Below are 19,287 nucleotides of genomic sequence, written 5' to 3' on the forward strand. Positions count from 1 at the left end.
ATTTTTATATTTACTACCGTATAGAGAAAATCTAACTGAGTTCCACAACACAAGAATCTAATCGAATCTTCGAATGAGAAATAAATTCACTTCACAGAACGACAGAACTACTAGTATGAGTATGACACGTCGACGTCAACATGTTGCTAGGAGGCGGAGCGGAGTGTTCACTCTCGGAGTCAATAACTGGAGTCGAGTGAGAGAGAGGGAGAGCTCCCTCCTCGCCCACCCGTCGCGTTGCCAACCTACAGAGAGGGACAGAGAGCTCCCTTCCTTTGCATTGCTGTCAACTAGTAGGGAAAGAGTGCACTACAGTGTTGCCATCTAGTAGAGGAATTAAGAGCTCCGAATCATTTTGGCCAACTGAGGGAGAGAAGAACTCCATCTTCAGTGTAACCAACTGAGTACTCAGTGCCATTGTTGCCAACTGAAGTAAGGTATAGATTAGACATAGGTATCTCTCATCGGTGTTGAGGAGATACAGAGAGTTCTAACGTCATATCGTCGCTGTTGCCATCTGCCGTGGCAACATGTGATTTAATCGCGTAACAGACTAGACCAGCGACCACGACTCGATAGTATTTTTTACAATCACCGATCCTTACTGATAAGTTTATAACGTTATGACCACTTATCAGTGTTACTTGCAGTTTTATAGGGAAACCACCAAAGTCGTCCAAACCACATCCAACCCGTCAACCGTAAATGCGCCGACAGATGTTAGTTTTTGCGAATTATACATACAGTACTGCCGTTTATTATGTTTCTAATAATGTACAACATGCATATTCGTTGTAGCAAATTGCAAATTGTTGAAAGACGCCGAGTTTTTAATCTACAATATCCACGATTATAAACATCTTGTATTGTTTAACACAATACGTCTTCCAATTGTAACTTGAGTTGTTCCTCCAAAACCACATGGGGGCTTCTAACAACCCTCAATGGATCTACAATTCTCGTCCCGCCATATCCGCCCCTAGTCATTATCCCCGCTTTTCAAAAACCGCCCAACAAAAAACATAACTAAACTCCACCGCAGCCACTTTGAAACTTCCTGGGCCCTAGACCGCCTTACATCGTCTTTTACCTTAGATTGTGCAACTTCACAGCAATAGGTTCTAGATTCTTCCCACAGATTGTTTATTTCGATATTGCCACATATTGAATTGTAGATTCTTCATTAGATGCCGAGTACAGATTCTAGTGAACAAGTTGTAAGTAAAGAATCGTAAATTTTGTGTGCCCCCATAATTTGAAGTCAAGATCGCAAACTTTTGGTGTAGGTAGAATAAAATACAATCATACTATGTTCCTATTGCTGGGAATTTCATTGATAATTAGTAATTGTTGCACTATTGTTGGTTTTATTACACTGTAACACTTCCTAAGTTTTCATCAGTTGCAAAGCACAAGCTCAATAATAGTTTTTCTTACATAAAAACTACTTTTAGCAATGTTATTACTTTGCAACACCAACTGAAAATAATAATTTCATGAGATAAATCCATACAATTACCATTGTTAGTATACGATTGCAACTCGCACGACGTGTCTGACAGGATGCGGAAGCCGTCAGCTGTTAGCGACCTCTCCTCTCCCGCCAAACAGCTGATTCACAGGGGGAAGCGGATTTTTATCCCCCTGGAATTTTACCCCCTGGGCAAACGTGACGTCACAAACCAGGGGGTAAAATTCCGGCCGCGAACTTTTGAGTTTCGCGACATCAGCTCGATGGATTAAACGCGGAATTAAACATATATTTTCACGGTTGTGAGTTTAATCAGAACACATCAAATTATAAAAACCTAGAATGTACGGCCCGGATTTTTACCCCCGGAATTTTACCCCCCGGAATTTTACCCCCTGGCCAGGTATAAATTAGTGAGAATGATTAATTATCGTCATTCAGTTTTAATTTAATGGTAAACATTTTATTATTAAGTAGCCTATCTTAATTTATATGTAACATTAACTAATCAAACAGGGTTTTAATATTAATTTTGAGATTCGAGTGTCAGGATTCGATCTTTGAAGCCAACTGTTGGTTAATATGATCAAAATAAAACAGCGAATTCTGTTTACTTAGTTGAGATTACAAAATAAATAAATAAAGATAGGCTACTAAATAATGAAATGTTTACAATTAATTAAAAACAGAAATAAGAAAATCAATCATTCAATTTCTAAAATCAGCCAGGGGGTAAAATTCCTGGGGGTAAAATTCCGGGGGGTAAAATTCCGGGGGGTAAAATTCCGGGGGTAAAAATCCGGCCCGTACATCTTCAGTTGCCTAAACGCTAGTTATATGGACAGGGGGTAAAATTCCGGTTTTTATCGCTAATCTAATTAATCACGCTCTGACTATTTTCATTAGACTTCCAAATCCGCGGGGGTAAAATTCCGGCCGCGAACAAACTTTTGGCTACTCAGGTTACTACGTCATAGTGACGTCAGCTTTGCTCAGGGGGTAAAATTCCAGGGGGATAAAATTCCGGCGACCCATTAACAGATGACTTTGAACATTTATAATAAACATAGTTCGAATTTAAAAAGCTCTGTTATGTTCTGAATAACTAGATAGGGGTTGAAGATAGTGATTTTGCTTTTCTCTGTTTAGTCACCAAGACCCATCGATGTATAGTTATTATACATCGATGCCAAGACCCAAGAAAATAGTTGTTGTAGAGATAGTTGTAATTTTTAGTACTAGGGCCTACCTTAAATTAAAGAGTAAATATTACTCGGGTTAAATCTGCATAGTATTAAGTATGGTATTGTTAAATAAAAATCAATGATGAATGTTCCCAAGTAAAATCCGAACCCGTTTACCTTCTTTGTCTAAGAATAAAGTGAGAGTATAATACTGTAATATTATTTTCGTGTTCTGTTATTGTATACGATTCCCTAATTTAATCCCGATTTATTGGTGATATTCTGAATATTATTTTTTTAAACGTATTTTTCACTTACTCTCCATTTTAAGGCTCCCTCATCTCTTGAAACACAGACAAATGGAAACTAAATGAAGACTACACCACACTACACTAAACTAAAACAAAACGAATGAGACATATTTCAACATTAGTGCTTGAATGCATAACCCAAGTTAACAAAAAATCGAAAGTTCAATCTTAGACTATTTCTCCACTGTTCTTTGTTTTAAATTTAAAATGTTCTGTACAAAAGAATATTTTTTTTCAAAATTGACTTATAATCCCTTTCGTTGCTTGGATTCCAAACGGTTTTACAGGCTATTGCCTAATAATATGAACCTCCTTGGGATACATACCTGTAAATTTAGGCTACCACAAATGAATACAGATCAATAGCATCAATTAATACACGCAGTGGGCAGTAGCCGCGCACTTTCGTGCAATTGCTAAACAACCCCTTGCACTATGGGGTGAGGGGAATCTCCCTTCAATATAATGAATCAGTGAAGGCCACCCCCTCAAAACAGGGGAGTGGGTCCACGTGCGTATTGTGCAATACATGCAAACCTCGAACTGGAAATGGCAACCTAAAGTCTAATCGGGCTAAAAAGTTGTATTCAGATTCTCGTTGAGAATCTTACCTTCGATTAATTATTTAGTCCCAATAGAAAATTAAAAAGTTTTGTGTACATGTGTGTCATAGTTCCTAGTTTTACATATTTATAATGTTGTATCTGTTGTACTCAATTTTTAATTGGTTAGTTATGTTGGTTGTTGTTCCACATTACACATGAACTTATATAATACTCTTTTCTTTGTCAATGTTTCGTTCTGTTTTCAGATCGTATTTTTTACCAAACGAAACCTTTCTTTTAATTATGATCATTTTGCTATACAACTATTTTACTCATGAGGCATATCGCACAGTTATATAGGTACACATTAAATTATATACTACGATGAATGGTATTTATAAAAAAATATATAAATGCTAAAAAATATTGCAAAATTCTATCAAGTAGGCCTACTATTTAGACATGATTTTGCAGAGTAAGATTCCACAATCTCATCAACATACAAATCTACAGATAAATCTAAAATCTGATACTTTGATAATTGACTCAAATTTCCAGAGTATATCTCCGATTTTCTTATAGTTTTAATTTTCCTAAGTTAGTTATACAAACGTAACAGAATACGAGGAAAAAGTAATTACAATTAGGTGAAACAAGGAGCATTATTAGTGTCACGTAGAACATGTCAGAACTATGCATAGAACCATATTTCTATAGTTTGATAACATTGTGAATGCCCTAGAGATTCATTATACACTAGTCATACTAATGACATCCGTCAAAACAACGTATTTTAGAGTGTCATAGAAAACATCGGAATTGTGGTTAGAGTCATTGAGTTTTCAATGGTGGAAGTAGGCTACACTTCTCATCCCATTAAAAAGTCTGAAGCCTGTTTTGATTTGTGTTGGTAACGTTTGAGTGCACTGATGTCGACTATGTTTTTCTTATTTACAGGTTGATTTAACAAATTGTGTTTTACTATTAGGTTATAATACCAGAAAACAAGAAATTGTTTACGAATAAATCGTTATTTTATGAACATATTTTTAAAAGTTGCATATGAATGTATCCTTCTCATAACCCGTGCAGATTTAACCTTACAATTATTTGTATTCGGTTTTTCCATAAGGATGATAGGCCTACATCTATAAGATTAGACTTATAACTTAGATTAAAGAGTGTGCCTACTCTTTGATTTATAGTTTAATCCACTGTCGAGACTAAACACTTACTTAAAGAGATATATTTAATTTCTCTCTGCATTTATTCAAGACTGTGCATACATACAAAAGGAATTTTTACTTACATGAAAATATAAACTGCGCCGTTATCAAGGAAAGTAATGTCAGCAGTAAGAGAATCATTTACGCTGCGAAGTCATAGAAATGTCACACGCAAAGAGGAAGAAATACCGAGACAGCGTTTCTGCAACGCGACGTGTGAAATTTGAGCTAACCTTTGCAGCTTGGCAGGACAGTTAGTAAGCGAAATTATAGCACAGAGGAGCGAAATTGTCAGATCAGCGGACATTGCCGGATTCATTCTGATTTGTTGTAGTATTATGTTATACCTGTTATACACACCATAGATAAAAGGAGTATAGGCACTTGTTTTAATCTATGGTTATACCGGTCACACCATAGGTTAGGTTAAGTGACTAAACACTTTAAATTGGTTGGGTAGCTGAGTGGTTACAGTGCTCACCTATCAATCTAAGGTCACCCTCTCGATCCTGAGTAAATTTCGTAACTTTTTGGTAGTTCGAAACTGGACCCAGCTGTCGTTGATTATTGGGCTTTAAATATACGATTCTAGCTAATGAAACAGCTGGTTAACAATACTACACAAGGCATCTCACGCCATTTTGCACTCATTCTTCACTCATATTCGGATTAAAATACGCATCTAGGTGGCGTCCTAATCTTAACTACAGTAACTGGTAATTGATAATTGAAATGAAAATGTATATTTTATGTACACTGAAGTAAACATTAAATTTCCATGTTTAAGTTGAAGCCAGTTAAAATAAATACATAGTTCAATTGGCACCGACAGCGTGTGCTGTTGTGAATTAACTTTAATACTGTACTCAACTTTTTTAATCGTTTCAAACTTAAAGGGAAACCTTTTGTTGTAAACTACACTATTTACATGTGTCCTTTAAATAATATGATAGTATTCATAATAAATGAGAAAACATAACTTCAGTAGTAATACACGTTATGAGAAACAATGTTATTTTTAGAATTTAAAATAACTGGCTAGACCTTGTTTATATAGATAGGACCTGTAAATAAAATCTTTACAAACTGTCAGACGTTCTGATATTCATCCCTACCTACTCTAAATACAGTATTCCGATAGAAATACATAATTTATATCGGATATGGAACTGCTTTCGTCATGGAGTTTTTGCCTTTCTATTTGCTACTTTCCAATTTTTTTTTCATAACCAGAAAAACGTCGTTTCTCTCTAACTGTTTATCGATGTATATAGTCTAATGTATATATTTCGACTTTGTACGTCGATGGTAATATTTAATCAATATATGACGATTTAATTTATCCCTACCCTATAAAAGTAGAGTCTCAATTATCAATTAAAAGTTATTAATAGATCCGTTTTATGTTTAATTTGTATTTAAGTACGTAAATAATGAATGTGGAGTAGGTAAAATTGGATTGACACAACATTAGGCCTACTACAGAAGTAAAAAAAAAAACGTAATAAACGTAAATACCCACATTTTTTGTCTTAGTCGATACATTAAAACAAAATATCTATAATAAAACTTGTGTAAAAATAGTCCCCTGATATCTACAATACTTTTTGGAATTCTGAGTTTGATACTGTATTAGAACATTAACATTGAAATCATCAATGAGTTTTTTTTTTACTTTAATAGTTAAGTATCAACGTTAGTGACACCTTTCATACAAATTTTAGCTGATAAGTTATCAAAGAAAAGGTTGTACTGTTCAGATGTTTCATGTGAGTTGAATTTATTGTTTTTATTTAGTTTTCGTATGAATTATGTACTATTGATTTGCATGTAAGGTTAAGATAAATAATACCTCAATCGCAGCAAATCCGTAGACTAAGAGAACTTCGATTTGCCTGGTTGAATTTTCACTGAAATATCTCCTTAAAACATCATATGTAAAAAAATAGATCAACGAGTACATATGTTTGCTGCTACAGGCAAGGCAATAAATGTTTTAATCGGTCCCGGGTCTACGTCTTACCATCAAACCTACGGTAATAGCTTATTCCTTCGTATGTGGAATCCGCTACACAAGATATTTTAAGACTAAAAAGAAGAAAGGTGTATTGTATGATTATGTTGCAATGAAATTAGTCGCAAGTCTGAATTTTAGCATTTAACGAAATCAATATGTATTCCTACATAAGCTTGTATTGCTTGCTATAATGTAATCACGGAGTGAAACAGAGGCTATTTCCCTATTCTGTTATGGCATCCAACCAAATGAACAACCAAATAGAATATTATGACTACTTTAATGCTCCACGTGTATTATCCTACCTTAATTCATTTTTAGCAACTATCCTATAAAATAAAACAATTACGTTATTTCATCACAGTGTAAACGCTGCTCTTTCTTCTGTGGATATAAATTATTTCTTTTTTATGCAGATAAGTCAACATCTACATGAGTTTGTCGGAACAATTGTGGTAAGTCAGTTTGGTAAAAACTTAACCTCAACACGCGCTGATTCGGTCGATTTCACTTATTTATTTGCGGTTTGTCGCTTGATTAACTACACAGAAGAATAAATCGGACGATACATCATAAATGGCGATACATCATAGTAAGGTGAATTTCAACACAGACGTGAATAAACAGGAAAAACTGTTTGGAATGAAATTATGTAGACGGGATTAAATCGGTTATTGTTCAACAAAAATTATTAATATCAATGAATTAATCCAAGCTTGTAGTGGAGATAACCAATTCAACTACTGCTAAATTAATTAATTTGAGTGATTATTGCATTCTGTGACTGGTGTACACAACTACATTCTTTAAAAAAATTGGCTACAGCTGGTCCATATAGATGGGATGTCTGCTTCAGTATCCTTAGTATCCATAGTCAATGTTATAATCCATGATAGACACAAGAGGAATGATAATAATAGGGAGTAATAATGATAAACACTTTGCTATGTTTCTGTTCATCATAAATAGAGTGAAAATAGAATGCACTATTAAATGAGTGTATATAGTACAGTAAAAAGGTTGCCGGGTTGACCCCGAAAAAGTTAAAGCTTCGATGGTTAGAAAATCAACCCAGCTGTTCCTTTGTTGGGCTTTAAATAAATGACTATGGTTTATAAAACAGCTGATTTTAAACAATAACAAAGCCACACAGAATCTTCCTAATTTTACACTGAACTTGCATTCAAAGTCAGCTTAAAATACGTACCTTAGTGCGCTTTGCTATAAAGTAATGATAATGATATAATGATAATGATAATGAAATTGTACCTGACGATGGCCTATACATTTTTGTAATGTTTTCGGCAATAAATGTTTCTGATTTCTGATAATAACCCTTGGTATAAAAACAAGGGTTTATTCAATGCTGGTAGTACTAAACTTATTTTGTCAAAAATAAGATACAACCACTTGAGGTGATTGCTAAAATGAGGCACAGTTTCTAGTGCCACAGCACTTATATCTCGCAATAACAATAACCCATCTTGTAGGCAGTTACAGAGGTTCTAAATGTTTTAGAAGCATACTGAGCTATAAAACTGAATTGTTATACCCCCAATCGCTGCAGACAATTGTTGCGGTTAAGTTTTTAGTTGATTTGCGATTAAACCAAGGTAATGTGTTTGTCAAGTGTGATTGCTATGGGAAATTGTCTAGTTGATATTAACCCTGAGCAAACATACTTATTTATGGTTTTATCATCCTTATGGACAATTTAACGGATTTTATGTCCGAATCCGGTACCGCTGGGGTGCGTGAATATTTTCTCTTTTATTGTACTAACTTTAAAATTATTACGATAAAAAATTAGTAATATATTACGATCTTGTCGAATACTCGTTGCGCTCTAGTATTCCAAAAAATAAAGCGCACAGTGTACATTTTTCGATTTTATATGACATCAAGGAGAGTTAAATAAATCACACAACGTTGACTAAAACCGACTTTGTATAATGACTAGCTGACACGGCGAACTTCGTATCGCCTAAGTTATAGGTTTCCCCTAAGACAGACCGATGGAAAGAAAGTAGGCCTACCGTTACGTTTAATTTTCAAGATGATCTCGTTCGCATCGCTCAATCACGTCCTGGTTGAAGTTCGTTCGCTACGCTCACTCACCTTTGGGTTGGAGCTCGTTCGCTACGCTCACTCACCTTTAGGTTGGAGCTCGTTCGCTGCGCTCACTTGCCTTCAGGTTAGCTCGTTCGCTACGCTCACTCGCCTCCAGGTTGAAGTTCGTTCGCTACGCTCACTCACCTTTTGGTTGCAAATTAGCTGTTGTCATAAATGTTAAAGAAATAATAGTGCTGCACCCTTTTGGTAATCCTTGTAACTTTAATGCTATTGAACATCATAGGACAGAACCAACTTGTTTAATTGAAACAGCTGTTAAGATTCATTAATTCCATTTCTCATAAGGTTAACATGGGAAACTCCAGAGCCACTGGGGCGGAGCCCTTTTAAGAATTTCGAAACGGGAAATAGTTTACGTCCGATTCGCATACCTACAGAATTTACACACCAAATTTCATAACGATCGGTGAAGTCGTTCCGGAGGAGTTTGCAGACAAACACTGTGACACGAGAATTTTATATATTAGAAGAAAGATTGTGTTATGATATTTTATACTCTGCCTTTCTTCTTTACTTTATGTTTTAAATTGTCAATCAGATGTTATTTATTTCGTGTATTTTATTGGCTGTTTGTAAATACCTCCAAACATGTTTCAAGTGAGATTCTTTAGAGAATTGGAGCCTTTTCAGGTAATTATTCTCATTTCCATTACAGATTGTTAAGTAAATTTTTACAAAGTAACTGGCATGATAAGTTCTTAAAGAACTTTTGCCAGTTTAATTTGTGAATGTTATACGTATGTAATGTAGGCTACTGTATTATTTTTTTATATATTTATATATTGATATATTTTCACTGTAGGATATTTTTTAAAGTAGCTGTCAAACATCTATATTTTGACCCCTGGATAGCTAGTTTACAAAACATGTATTGACTCTCCAAACTCACTGACAAGATGCTGTTCAGTGTATGATTATATACTGTAAAAATAACCCTTTCGAAGCCCCATTTCAAGTCTTTTGAGTCGTGACAACCAGGCTCCAGCTTTCAGACGTTGCCAGATGGAGTGAGGAACAGCGGACGGGCGGTCCGACAGAGGAACGTCTGGGTCTGGGAACGGAACAGAGATTTAGCTCTGAGACTGAACACCTTGAGGCGAAATAACCGGTTTGTAGCGTTGATATGCAAACCATTCTGGAAGGAAAGGAGTGTGTCGCGGGGAGCGGGGAGGGAACGCTAGACTGGACTGGAGTGTTGGGGGGGGGGGGTTTGGAGCGAGAGAGAAGAAGAATGAAGATCAGTTTTGTTCCAGTTGTCGCTGGGGTGAGATGTGTTGTGTGAAGTGTTTCGTACTCGCGTAATGTGATATAAAAATGGATATTCTCTTGTCATGTAAGTGTTTCACTTGTTTTCAACTAATGTAAGGGTAACAATGGTTTAGTTTGTCGTTGTACAAAACTTTGAGTTTGTCGAGGTTTGGTTTTCATTTGACAGGAGGAAAGTTTCTTCTAGCGATGTTGAACTTCTTGGAAATGGTTAAACCAGTTTTGCTTATTTGAAAGTTAATCATTCTTTAGTATGACGTCAAGTGACAATTTAACAGTTTTAAGGGTTATGACGAAAGAGTGCACACAGTTATAGGTAAATACCTGTTTGAAACATAAATAGGTTAAGTTACGCGCAATATCAAATGATTTTGAGCGCTCCGCATAAAGCAAAATTAAGTGACAATATTTATTAGATTAAACAACATTAAAGATTTGAAAGATAGTTTGTATTATATGTCTTTATTGTTATTGCAAGGACAAGTTAAGAGCTCTGTAATAGTAATAATAAATGTTATTAGATATGCTAGAATTATTGACTGAAAACCTGTTGTTTTTATCACCTACCAAAATTGCATACACTAAAGTAGGGTAAACGTAGTTCATACGTAAACAAATTCCCTGGCAGTGGTAGTTGTAGTTTAATTCTACAGTATTCAAAATATTGTCTATTTTATTTAGTGATTGATACTGTTACTTTCTAATTGCAATGGGTTGCTATTCAAAATCAATATATATCTTATCCTTGTGGCTTTGCTGACGAAATACTAAAGTTTTTATTATAGTTGTCCTATATTTTCGTCAATGATAAGCCTTCCTAAACCTCAAGTTATCAGCATGTGGTTCTGATACGGTCTACTTGTCAGGCATGAAATTATATGGAGTGATAAACTGATTTGCGGTTTTATGGTTGACTTTAGGCCGGTTTTATGCACCGCGACAGTCGCGTGTCGCGGCGCGACTCAAGTTCTATTGAGTTAAATGGGAGCATTTATGCACCGCGACAGCGACAAACTGCCGCGGAGCGACTCTAAATACCCGCGACAGGTTTTAGAATCGCAGCTTCAAAAAATGTGTCGCGCGCGGTTCAAGTTCTATTGGATCAAATGGGCACGTTTATGCACCGCGACAGTCGCGGCGCGACAGTAGTATTTTTCATACTCCACGTGGTATATTCTCCATATATTTATATTGATTAATGTTAATAATTAGTATATAAATTCGAGTTCTTTACTCTTTATTTGTAATAGAAATTACATCATTATATTATGTAATGACATTTTTAAGAGGGTTGACCCAATTCCAACAGTAAATTATGTGTTGTTTAAATAACTGGGGTTTTGTCATTAAAGTGTACAACACTACAGGGTCTATATTTAAACAACTTAATAATCACTCCTACATCAAAACACAACACTCAACATTGGATTGAGAACAGACTGATTTCTTTAATTCCCCCACCACCGGATGTGAGTTTACGCGACAAAAAAGTGTCGCTGTCGCGTGACATTTTTGTCAGCCGCAAGACGTGGCGCGACTCGCGACTCGCGACTGTCGCGGTGCATAAAACCAGCCTTAGGTGCTGGAATTGTAAATGTATTCTGCAGCAGCACACTTTTGCCGATCGCTCCTTTGAACCAGCTTTTTCTGCTAGTGTGACTACAATCTTTCATACTGTACTATATTCCTACATTCCGGTACTATTCTGTAATCTATTCCACTATAAGGTATACACTTCCCTGTAGGAGACATCTATTTTATGTGATGTTTACTTTAGTATCCCAGAATGAGAGTTAAGGCAAAAATTCGTGGCAATGTGTCGTCTGTAGATATGACTGCAAACGCAAACTAATTCCTGTGATCAAAGGATATTGTCTGTGGGATAACTATCCTTCCACATACTTCTCGTTCGTACCACCTAACTTTGGGTAGATTTTAGCTTGTTGGTGTAGACAATAACAACATTGATTTGTACTGTGTGTGTTAGTTCTGTGTAAGCTTCGTAAGCCTACATTTAGCGAGGTAATGACTATCTCTGGTTGTAAACAGACGTACCTGATAACAATGATAAGAGTTGTGGTGATTGCGGATTTGGTGTGAGCTTGAGTCTGGAAAATAAACTAGCCTACTGGTTCTTTTACAGTACTGTGTATGACAGACTGAAGGAATCAAGGAATTACTTCCAAATTTTTAGATAGCCTATTCATCAAAATTACTAAGTACTGGTGGGTCGTCATATTAAGATTTTTTGCCAGAATTTAAAACTTTGTGTTTTGTCAAAAAGATTTTGTGTGCTGCTGCTCATGGGCTAGCTTAACAAGCTTATTAAGTTTTTTTTCAATAATAAGCATGTTTTTTTTTAAGTTTAACATTGTTATGCATTTAAACAAAACATTCGACATACTGTAGCTGCTTTTATTGGATTTTAATGAGCTAGTTCCGATCACATGTTCATCGCTGGCGACGCGGGGGGCTACATAGAAATAAGCTGGAATTAACTTTGCATCCATGCTTCAAGCCAATCAAATCACTCTTATTGCCATACGAATCAACATTGGAATCAACTGGTATTTTCTTTTTTCATCTATGATTTACCTAGTAACACAATGCTAGATCAGGCATGATACTGGCGCATATAAATCACCGAAAACGTAACCGCATATAAAACGTAGTGTCATGTAAACGTTATACATTATCTGGCAGTGCCTGCAGTAGGGACTTCCACTCGACATTTATTTGGAGCAATTCGATTAAAGTACCTACCAACCTTTTAGCGAATTTCCCTATAGGGAAGTAGCTATTACCGTAGGTCTCATGGTAAGACCTATGCCCGGGACCGATTTACTTTTTCATTTTGATGTCCCCAGAGGCCAAAAACACCATTCGTTCAAATTTATATATAAATATATATGTGTGTGTCCATCCGCACGATAACTTGAGTAATTTTTGTCCGATTTTGATAAAATTTGGTTTGAAGGTGTAAGGTGGGATAAACTTGAATGAGTTCGCGAACCAGCATGATCGGACTATGGGAACGGGGGTTTATGGGGGGTTTTATGGGGTAAAAATAGGTTTTTCCCATTTTTGACCCTAAAAACACAAAATTTCGCAATTTCTTTTTAAACCATTTTGTAGAGCTTAAAAAAAACAAATAAATCAGTATATTGAAGCATTATTATGCGCCTAATTGTTACGGAGAAAATTCAAAAAAATTGTAATTTTAAAATTCCCATGTTATTCTTATGGAGAATAAGTCAACTGTTGTAGTTTGCTTGTTTATGAACATATTTTGATAAAAGTTGGAAAATACATTAATTTCTTACTAAACCACAGTAACTTTTAATATTCTACATAAAAAAACTGTTTACCCTCTCTGTTGCAGCAAACCTAAGTACTCATTAAACTAATTATGTTTAAATAGGGAATAAATGTGATATTTTTAAGGAGACATTTTAGTTTAAATCCAATCAGGCAAATGGAAATTCGCTAAGTCTGCATGTTTGCTGCGGCGGGGGTATTTAAGGTCAGGATTACCACCTCACCCTTATAAAAGGGTTTAAACTCCATACTTACACTGGCTTTACATTGAATCTATAAGAATATGTACTATCTGTCACAATCACGTTTTATTGGCAAGAAACCGAGTTTTGACTGTACTACAGGTAGTCCAGTCAATAAATGCTCAAAAGGGGGGTGTAGAGGACATGGAGAGGGGGAAATTTTTTTCTGCGGGAATGTGTTCGGGGTAGTTAGAAGATAAAAATACCAAAAGTCCCCGCCCCTGACCCTGCTGCTTCAGCGGGGGGAGGGGGGGAAAGACCCCATTTTTTAGTTTTTTACTTCTACACTGAAAACCGTGCATCGTACAGAAAAAATTTAAATTATAAAAAGAAAGATGATGAAATTCTCTACAAGAATGGTCATATTCATTTAAAGATATTTTCAAAATAATATAAAATTTCTTAAATAAATTGATTTTTCACACGTTTTTTGTCAAATAAGTTTATATAATCCATTAGCCTGTTGTTGTTTTACATCAATCAGGATAGAAAACAGGTTTTTGAACACTAACCTATATAATATAATATATCAATCGTATATATTGTGTTAAAAATAGTTTATATAAATTTAAATAAGTTATGTATATTTTGTCATGGAAACAAGTAATTTTGGCATAATTATTACACTAAAAATTTAAAAGATTATGTTTGTAGCTATATTTGTCCAGGTTTATTTATAACAATAACCGAAACCAAGACTTAATATTATTGTTCATGGTCTGGCTCACTTGGGACGAGAGGGTCCGACTTCTGTCCCAAAAACTGGTGCCATCTGGAACTGAAAACCACCACCTAGGACATCTCCATCATTCAATTCTTGTTGATTAGACTCAATTTTGGCTATCGAAGTGAGAATTCGGTGTAGGCCTGTATATTCTTCATCTTCCTCATTCGTCAGAATGGGCATTTCATGTAAAAAGTTCCCTTAGCGGTTCTGGCATAACAGAGAACAATTATTGGACATTTTCTCGCATGCACAAATTATACATCTGGCACTGTTATAATCCTTGGTACATTTGTAAAAAACTTGGTTAAGGGATTAACTGTTCCTGGTTACTATAATTTCGGTGATGAATATAAGTATAATATAGTAAATGAATATCTACTGACCAGTGGCGGTCCCTTGGGGGGGAGAGGTATATATTCTCTCTGAAATATTTTATAAGCTAACTCAAATACTATTAGCTTGAAGATATTTTAGAGCTCATATGCATATAAAAATACGTTATTGTGCTTTAAATTCCACATTTTTTTCCGGGGGGGGGGGAGGGTTAACCACCGGAGGCCCCCCCGGAAATTAAATCCTGGGACCGCCACTGCTACGGTACTGACTTTTTCAATCTGTAGCGTCTTTCTTGGTCTGCCATCTTCGTGCTGTTTTCTGAATTGCTATATCCGTCAAAAACGACAATGCATTACCTTACAAGGTAATAGGTATCAACGTACCTCACGTATCCATCACATATCGCAGACACTGAAGATCCCCTTTGCCATATAACCTTGTGCGTGAAAAATACCCCATCGATAACCAAATTAAAAGTCGTTAAAACTGTTGTTGGTTGGTTCCAAAGAACTTGAACGGTGCAGGCATTTTTGGTCTTTACTCATACCACTCTCATTAAATAAAGGGGAATGGAGCAAAGTTCAAATCGTTAACAACCCTTTAAATCTTGATAACTTTTTTAACTTATACAATCCTTTGAAACAGAATTAAAGGTTTTGCTGCAACGTTTTAATCATTTATATCGATGATTGAACTCACAGAGGACAAAGGGAGAGCCATACTTTCCCGAGACAGCTTGTTGTCTGCAAATGATAACAATTTGATTAATTACTCGCAGACTACGTAATACAGCATCGTAACAGTTAACGGATTCATCTCCTACAACCCCAGATGCTATTGCCATGATGTCTTGAGTTTCAGGGAAAAGTGGGTCGATTTTCAAACATTGCTGTCAGTTTAGAAATATATGACATTTCATCATTTGTATAATTTAATCAAAGACAATTCTGTTTGGAAAACCAACTACCCTCAGAAATGTGGGATTGGGAGCGCAAAAAATGTAATCTATTCCCAGTTAACCAATGAACCACCTAACCCACGAGAAATGTTGGGATTGTTTTTTGCAAATATACTAAATAGATTGTAGCAATGAAAGATGTATATGCAATGAAATGACCATTAAATGTTCCTCGTTGGCTGTTGTGCCAGTAAGGGGACCGTTTAAATAGAATGCCAATTCTGATAAATGAGGATGATAAATAATATATACACTGCACTCTCACATCGATAGCAGATATTGAGTCTAATGAACAAGAATTGGATTAGGGAGAGACCATGAACAATAATATTAAGTCTTGGTTTCGGTTATTGTTATAAATAAATCTGGACAAATATAGCTACAAACATAATCTTTTAAATTTTTAGTGTAATAATTATGCCAAAATTACTTGTTTCCATGACAAAATATACATAACTTATTTAAATTTATATAAACTATTTTTAACACAATATATACGATTGATATATTATATTATATAGGTTAGTGTTCAAAAACCTGTTTTCTATCCTGATTGATGTAAAACAACAACAGGCTAATGGATTATATAAACTTATTTGACAAAAAACATGTGAAAAATCAATTTATTTAAGAATTTTTATATTATTTTGAGAATATCTTTTAAACCAATGCATATACAGAAGAAATGAATATGACCATTCTTGTAGAGAATTTCATCATCTTTCTTTTTATAATTTAAATTTTTTCTGTACGATGCACGGTTTTCAGTGTAGAAGTAAAAAACTAAAAAATGGGGTCTTTCCCCCCCTCCCCCCGCTGAAGCAGCAGGGTCAGGGGTGGGGACTTTTGGTATTTTTATCTTCTAACTACCCCGAACACATTCCCGCAGAAAAAAAATTTTCCCCTCTCCATGTCCTCTACAACCCCTTTATTGACTGGACTAAGGATTCTCTTGCACATTTGGTCAGGTTTTCATTTTGCAAAATCGCAGCTGTTGGGCACGCACCAGCTGTTAGTTTTGAAAGCGACTGTTTCCAAATTTACGACTGTTGTAGTCTTTCAACACGACCCTCCTTGGAAGGCTGTCGGTTTCATTTGTTTAGTCTCTATCGTCGGGTCACCTATTGCTACCTGTGGGTTCAAATCAGCTGTTCCTAGTCAGATGTTGAGGTCTATCTTGAATCTCCCGCCAGATGTTTGGACAGTGCAGCTGTTTGCGCACACTCAAATCTGAATCGTGTGCATAATGTGTGTGGCCGGTCTTAAATCGAGCGTAATCTAGAATTGTTTTTAATATTGATGCGTCTGGTAATTTAATTGTTATTCAACGAACTTGGATGTTGAAGATCTAGCTGATACAAAAAGGTGGATATGGTTAACGAAACAATTTGGGTTGGGAAATAAAGTTTCATTCTTGATTTTCTCCTTATTTTGGCTCAAGAAATCACTACCGTACGTAGATCACCCCACCTTTTTTGAACACTCTGTATATTAAAAAGTGAACTTAAAAACGCTCTTTTAATTCACCAAACGTAGACTGGTTGGTAAAAGTAAAATAAATATTATTCGAACAAACTTCGTTAACATTAATTTTGTACACCGCAATTTACAATCAATTTAGGCTAGTACAGTACCCTACTCCTATGTAAAGAGTATTATGAGGCAGATTATGAGGCCTGTTAGTTTTGATATGTTTCGTGTCCGTTGCTTGAGTGTGCTGGCTGCCTCTGTTTATTCTATTTTAGGATTAGTTTTACAGTGTGTACTTTAATTTACTCTTCAGTTAAATAGCAGAGAACAAACAATACAGTAGTTAACACATTTTATACATTGTCTTATACGTTTACCAGACGGTCGGTTGGGAGAGCGAGCTGGTGTAGTGTTAAGAGCGCGGGAATTCGGTCCGTGAGGTCCCGGGTTCAAATCCCGCCAAATGAAATTATGAATATTAAATATTAAATCCCGATACAGTACCGGTACCCTTCGCAATTATGAGTTTTTAAAGCACATCATAAATATATGACCAAGACTTTTACATAATTCAAACTATAGGCTATTTAGCTAAAACTTAATATAGGGCCCTTATCTCCTTTAGTCATAAGGCAATTCTTGAAAATATTAAAATTTTATTGTTAAACCTGTAGGCTACACCGTAAGTGAAAATACTGTTTATTTGCCCCCAGAGTCTAGCATTAACTATGTAGATATTCCGATATTCCTGCTGTTTCTCATAAAACGCGTCCAGACCGGGAAAAAACAACAAAACAAATGTCCATTTCTTTCAGCAGGATCAACTCAAGAACATAAAAGGCCAGAACAAAACTGTATCGATGTGTTAAAAGCCATGTCAAGTGGCACTACACCACTTGAGCAGTTCATTGAGGAAGTCTTTGTACTGTGAACCAACTGGCTAGTTCGATACTTTCTATACAGTTGTTACAGTATTTCAATGCAAGTCGGGGAAATTTATCGAGAATAGTTGGGAAACCCGCTGTATTCGTATATTTTACTCTCTACCCCTGTACATCGCATAGAGATAAGTTAGCATTGTTTCCGTGAAAATATCCGAATCCATAAAATACTGGAAAAAATCGTATTTTCACAAAAACGGCTCGAAAGATTTTGATTAAAATTTAGTATTAGTAGCCTACCTTTAACTCCACACAAAATTGTACAACCCCCAAACAAATTGCTGTAAAATTATGGCTCAAAAGAGATGGTAATTTTTGATTTTCCTCATAACATTTAGTTATTTTCATCGTTTAAAATGGTTTGTTGACAAGCTAACGAGAGGAAGTACAGTTCGTGTCAAATTCCTGATAGCCTTATTTTATTTTATGTGAGCTTTTATTTAATATCTGTGTTTCACAAAGGGAAGAGAGCGCAGAAGATAAGAATATATACTTTATTGAATTTACATGAGGTCATCATTACCCTTTTTTAGTTCAATGAAGTTTAACTTGACTCGATTCAATAAACTGTGTGTTGAATTCAATAACCTTTTTAGAAATGTGAATAAAGAAAATACAAACATCAGGTCGTCTTGCGATGTTATCTTAATGACTAGAAATTATTCTTATTTCTTATTCAGACAATAGTAGTAAAAATTGTGAACAAGAGCTGTCAAAACCACTGTATACTTTTTTAAGAGAAAAGTTTATTTTGGGAAACACCTTTTTGTGCCAGTTTACTTTTACTTATACATTTACAAGCTATTACAGAATATTTGAGTTTCATCTTCCATATGACCGACATTTAGGAAGTCATTATTTTATTTGCCAATCATGAAAATGTCCAACCATTTTAGGCCCGTTAATGAAAATAAAAATTTCTTTCCGTTTCCCCACTTACAGAAAGTTAAAACTCTCGTAAGCTATGTCCTTTTGGAAAAGGACACGATGAATGCGAGAGCTTACGTTATTCTTTTAAACGTTTTAAACACAGTATTTTATACACCATAAACATTAAAAGGTAGAATCCAAGCCTAGGTGTTGGGCGAGTCACAGTAGGGACTGTGACGGGAAATCCATTCCACCGCACGCGACCCGTTTTA

General features: G+C 35.5%; 1 protein-coding gene across 1 annotated transcript in view; it reads left to right on the forward strand.

Moving 5' to 3' along the window:
* The first annotated feature begins 10,119 nt into the window (after nt 1–10,119).
* LOC128994979 (decorin-like) overlaps nt 10,120–19,287 on the forward strand; it is a 51,894-nt gene continuing 42,726 nt past the window's right edge. The window contains exon 1 of the mRNA XM_054419841.1: nt 10,120–10,220. Within this exon, the coding sequence (XP_054275816.1) occupies nt 10,202–10,220 (19 nt within the window). The 5' untranslated portion in view covers nt 10,120–10,201. The remainder of the gene's footprint in view (nt 10,221–19,287) is intronic.

This window comes from Macrosteles quadrilineatus, unplaced genomic scaffold (assembly GCF_028750875.1).
Source record: "Macrosteles quadrilineatus isolate MER2022 unplaced genomic scaffold, UCM_ALF_1.0 Scaffold_5__1_contigs__length_97177068, whole genome shotgun sequence".
Classification (NCBI taxonomy): domain Eukaryota; kingdom Metazoa; phylum Arthropoda; class Insecta; order Hemiptera; family Cicadellidae; genus Macrosteles; species Macrosteles quadrilineatus.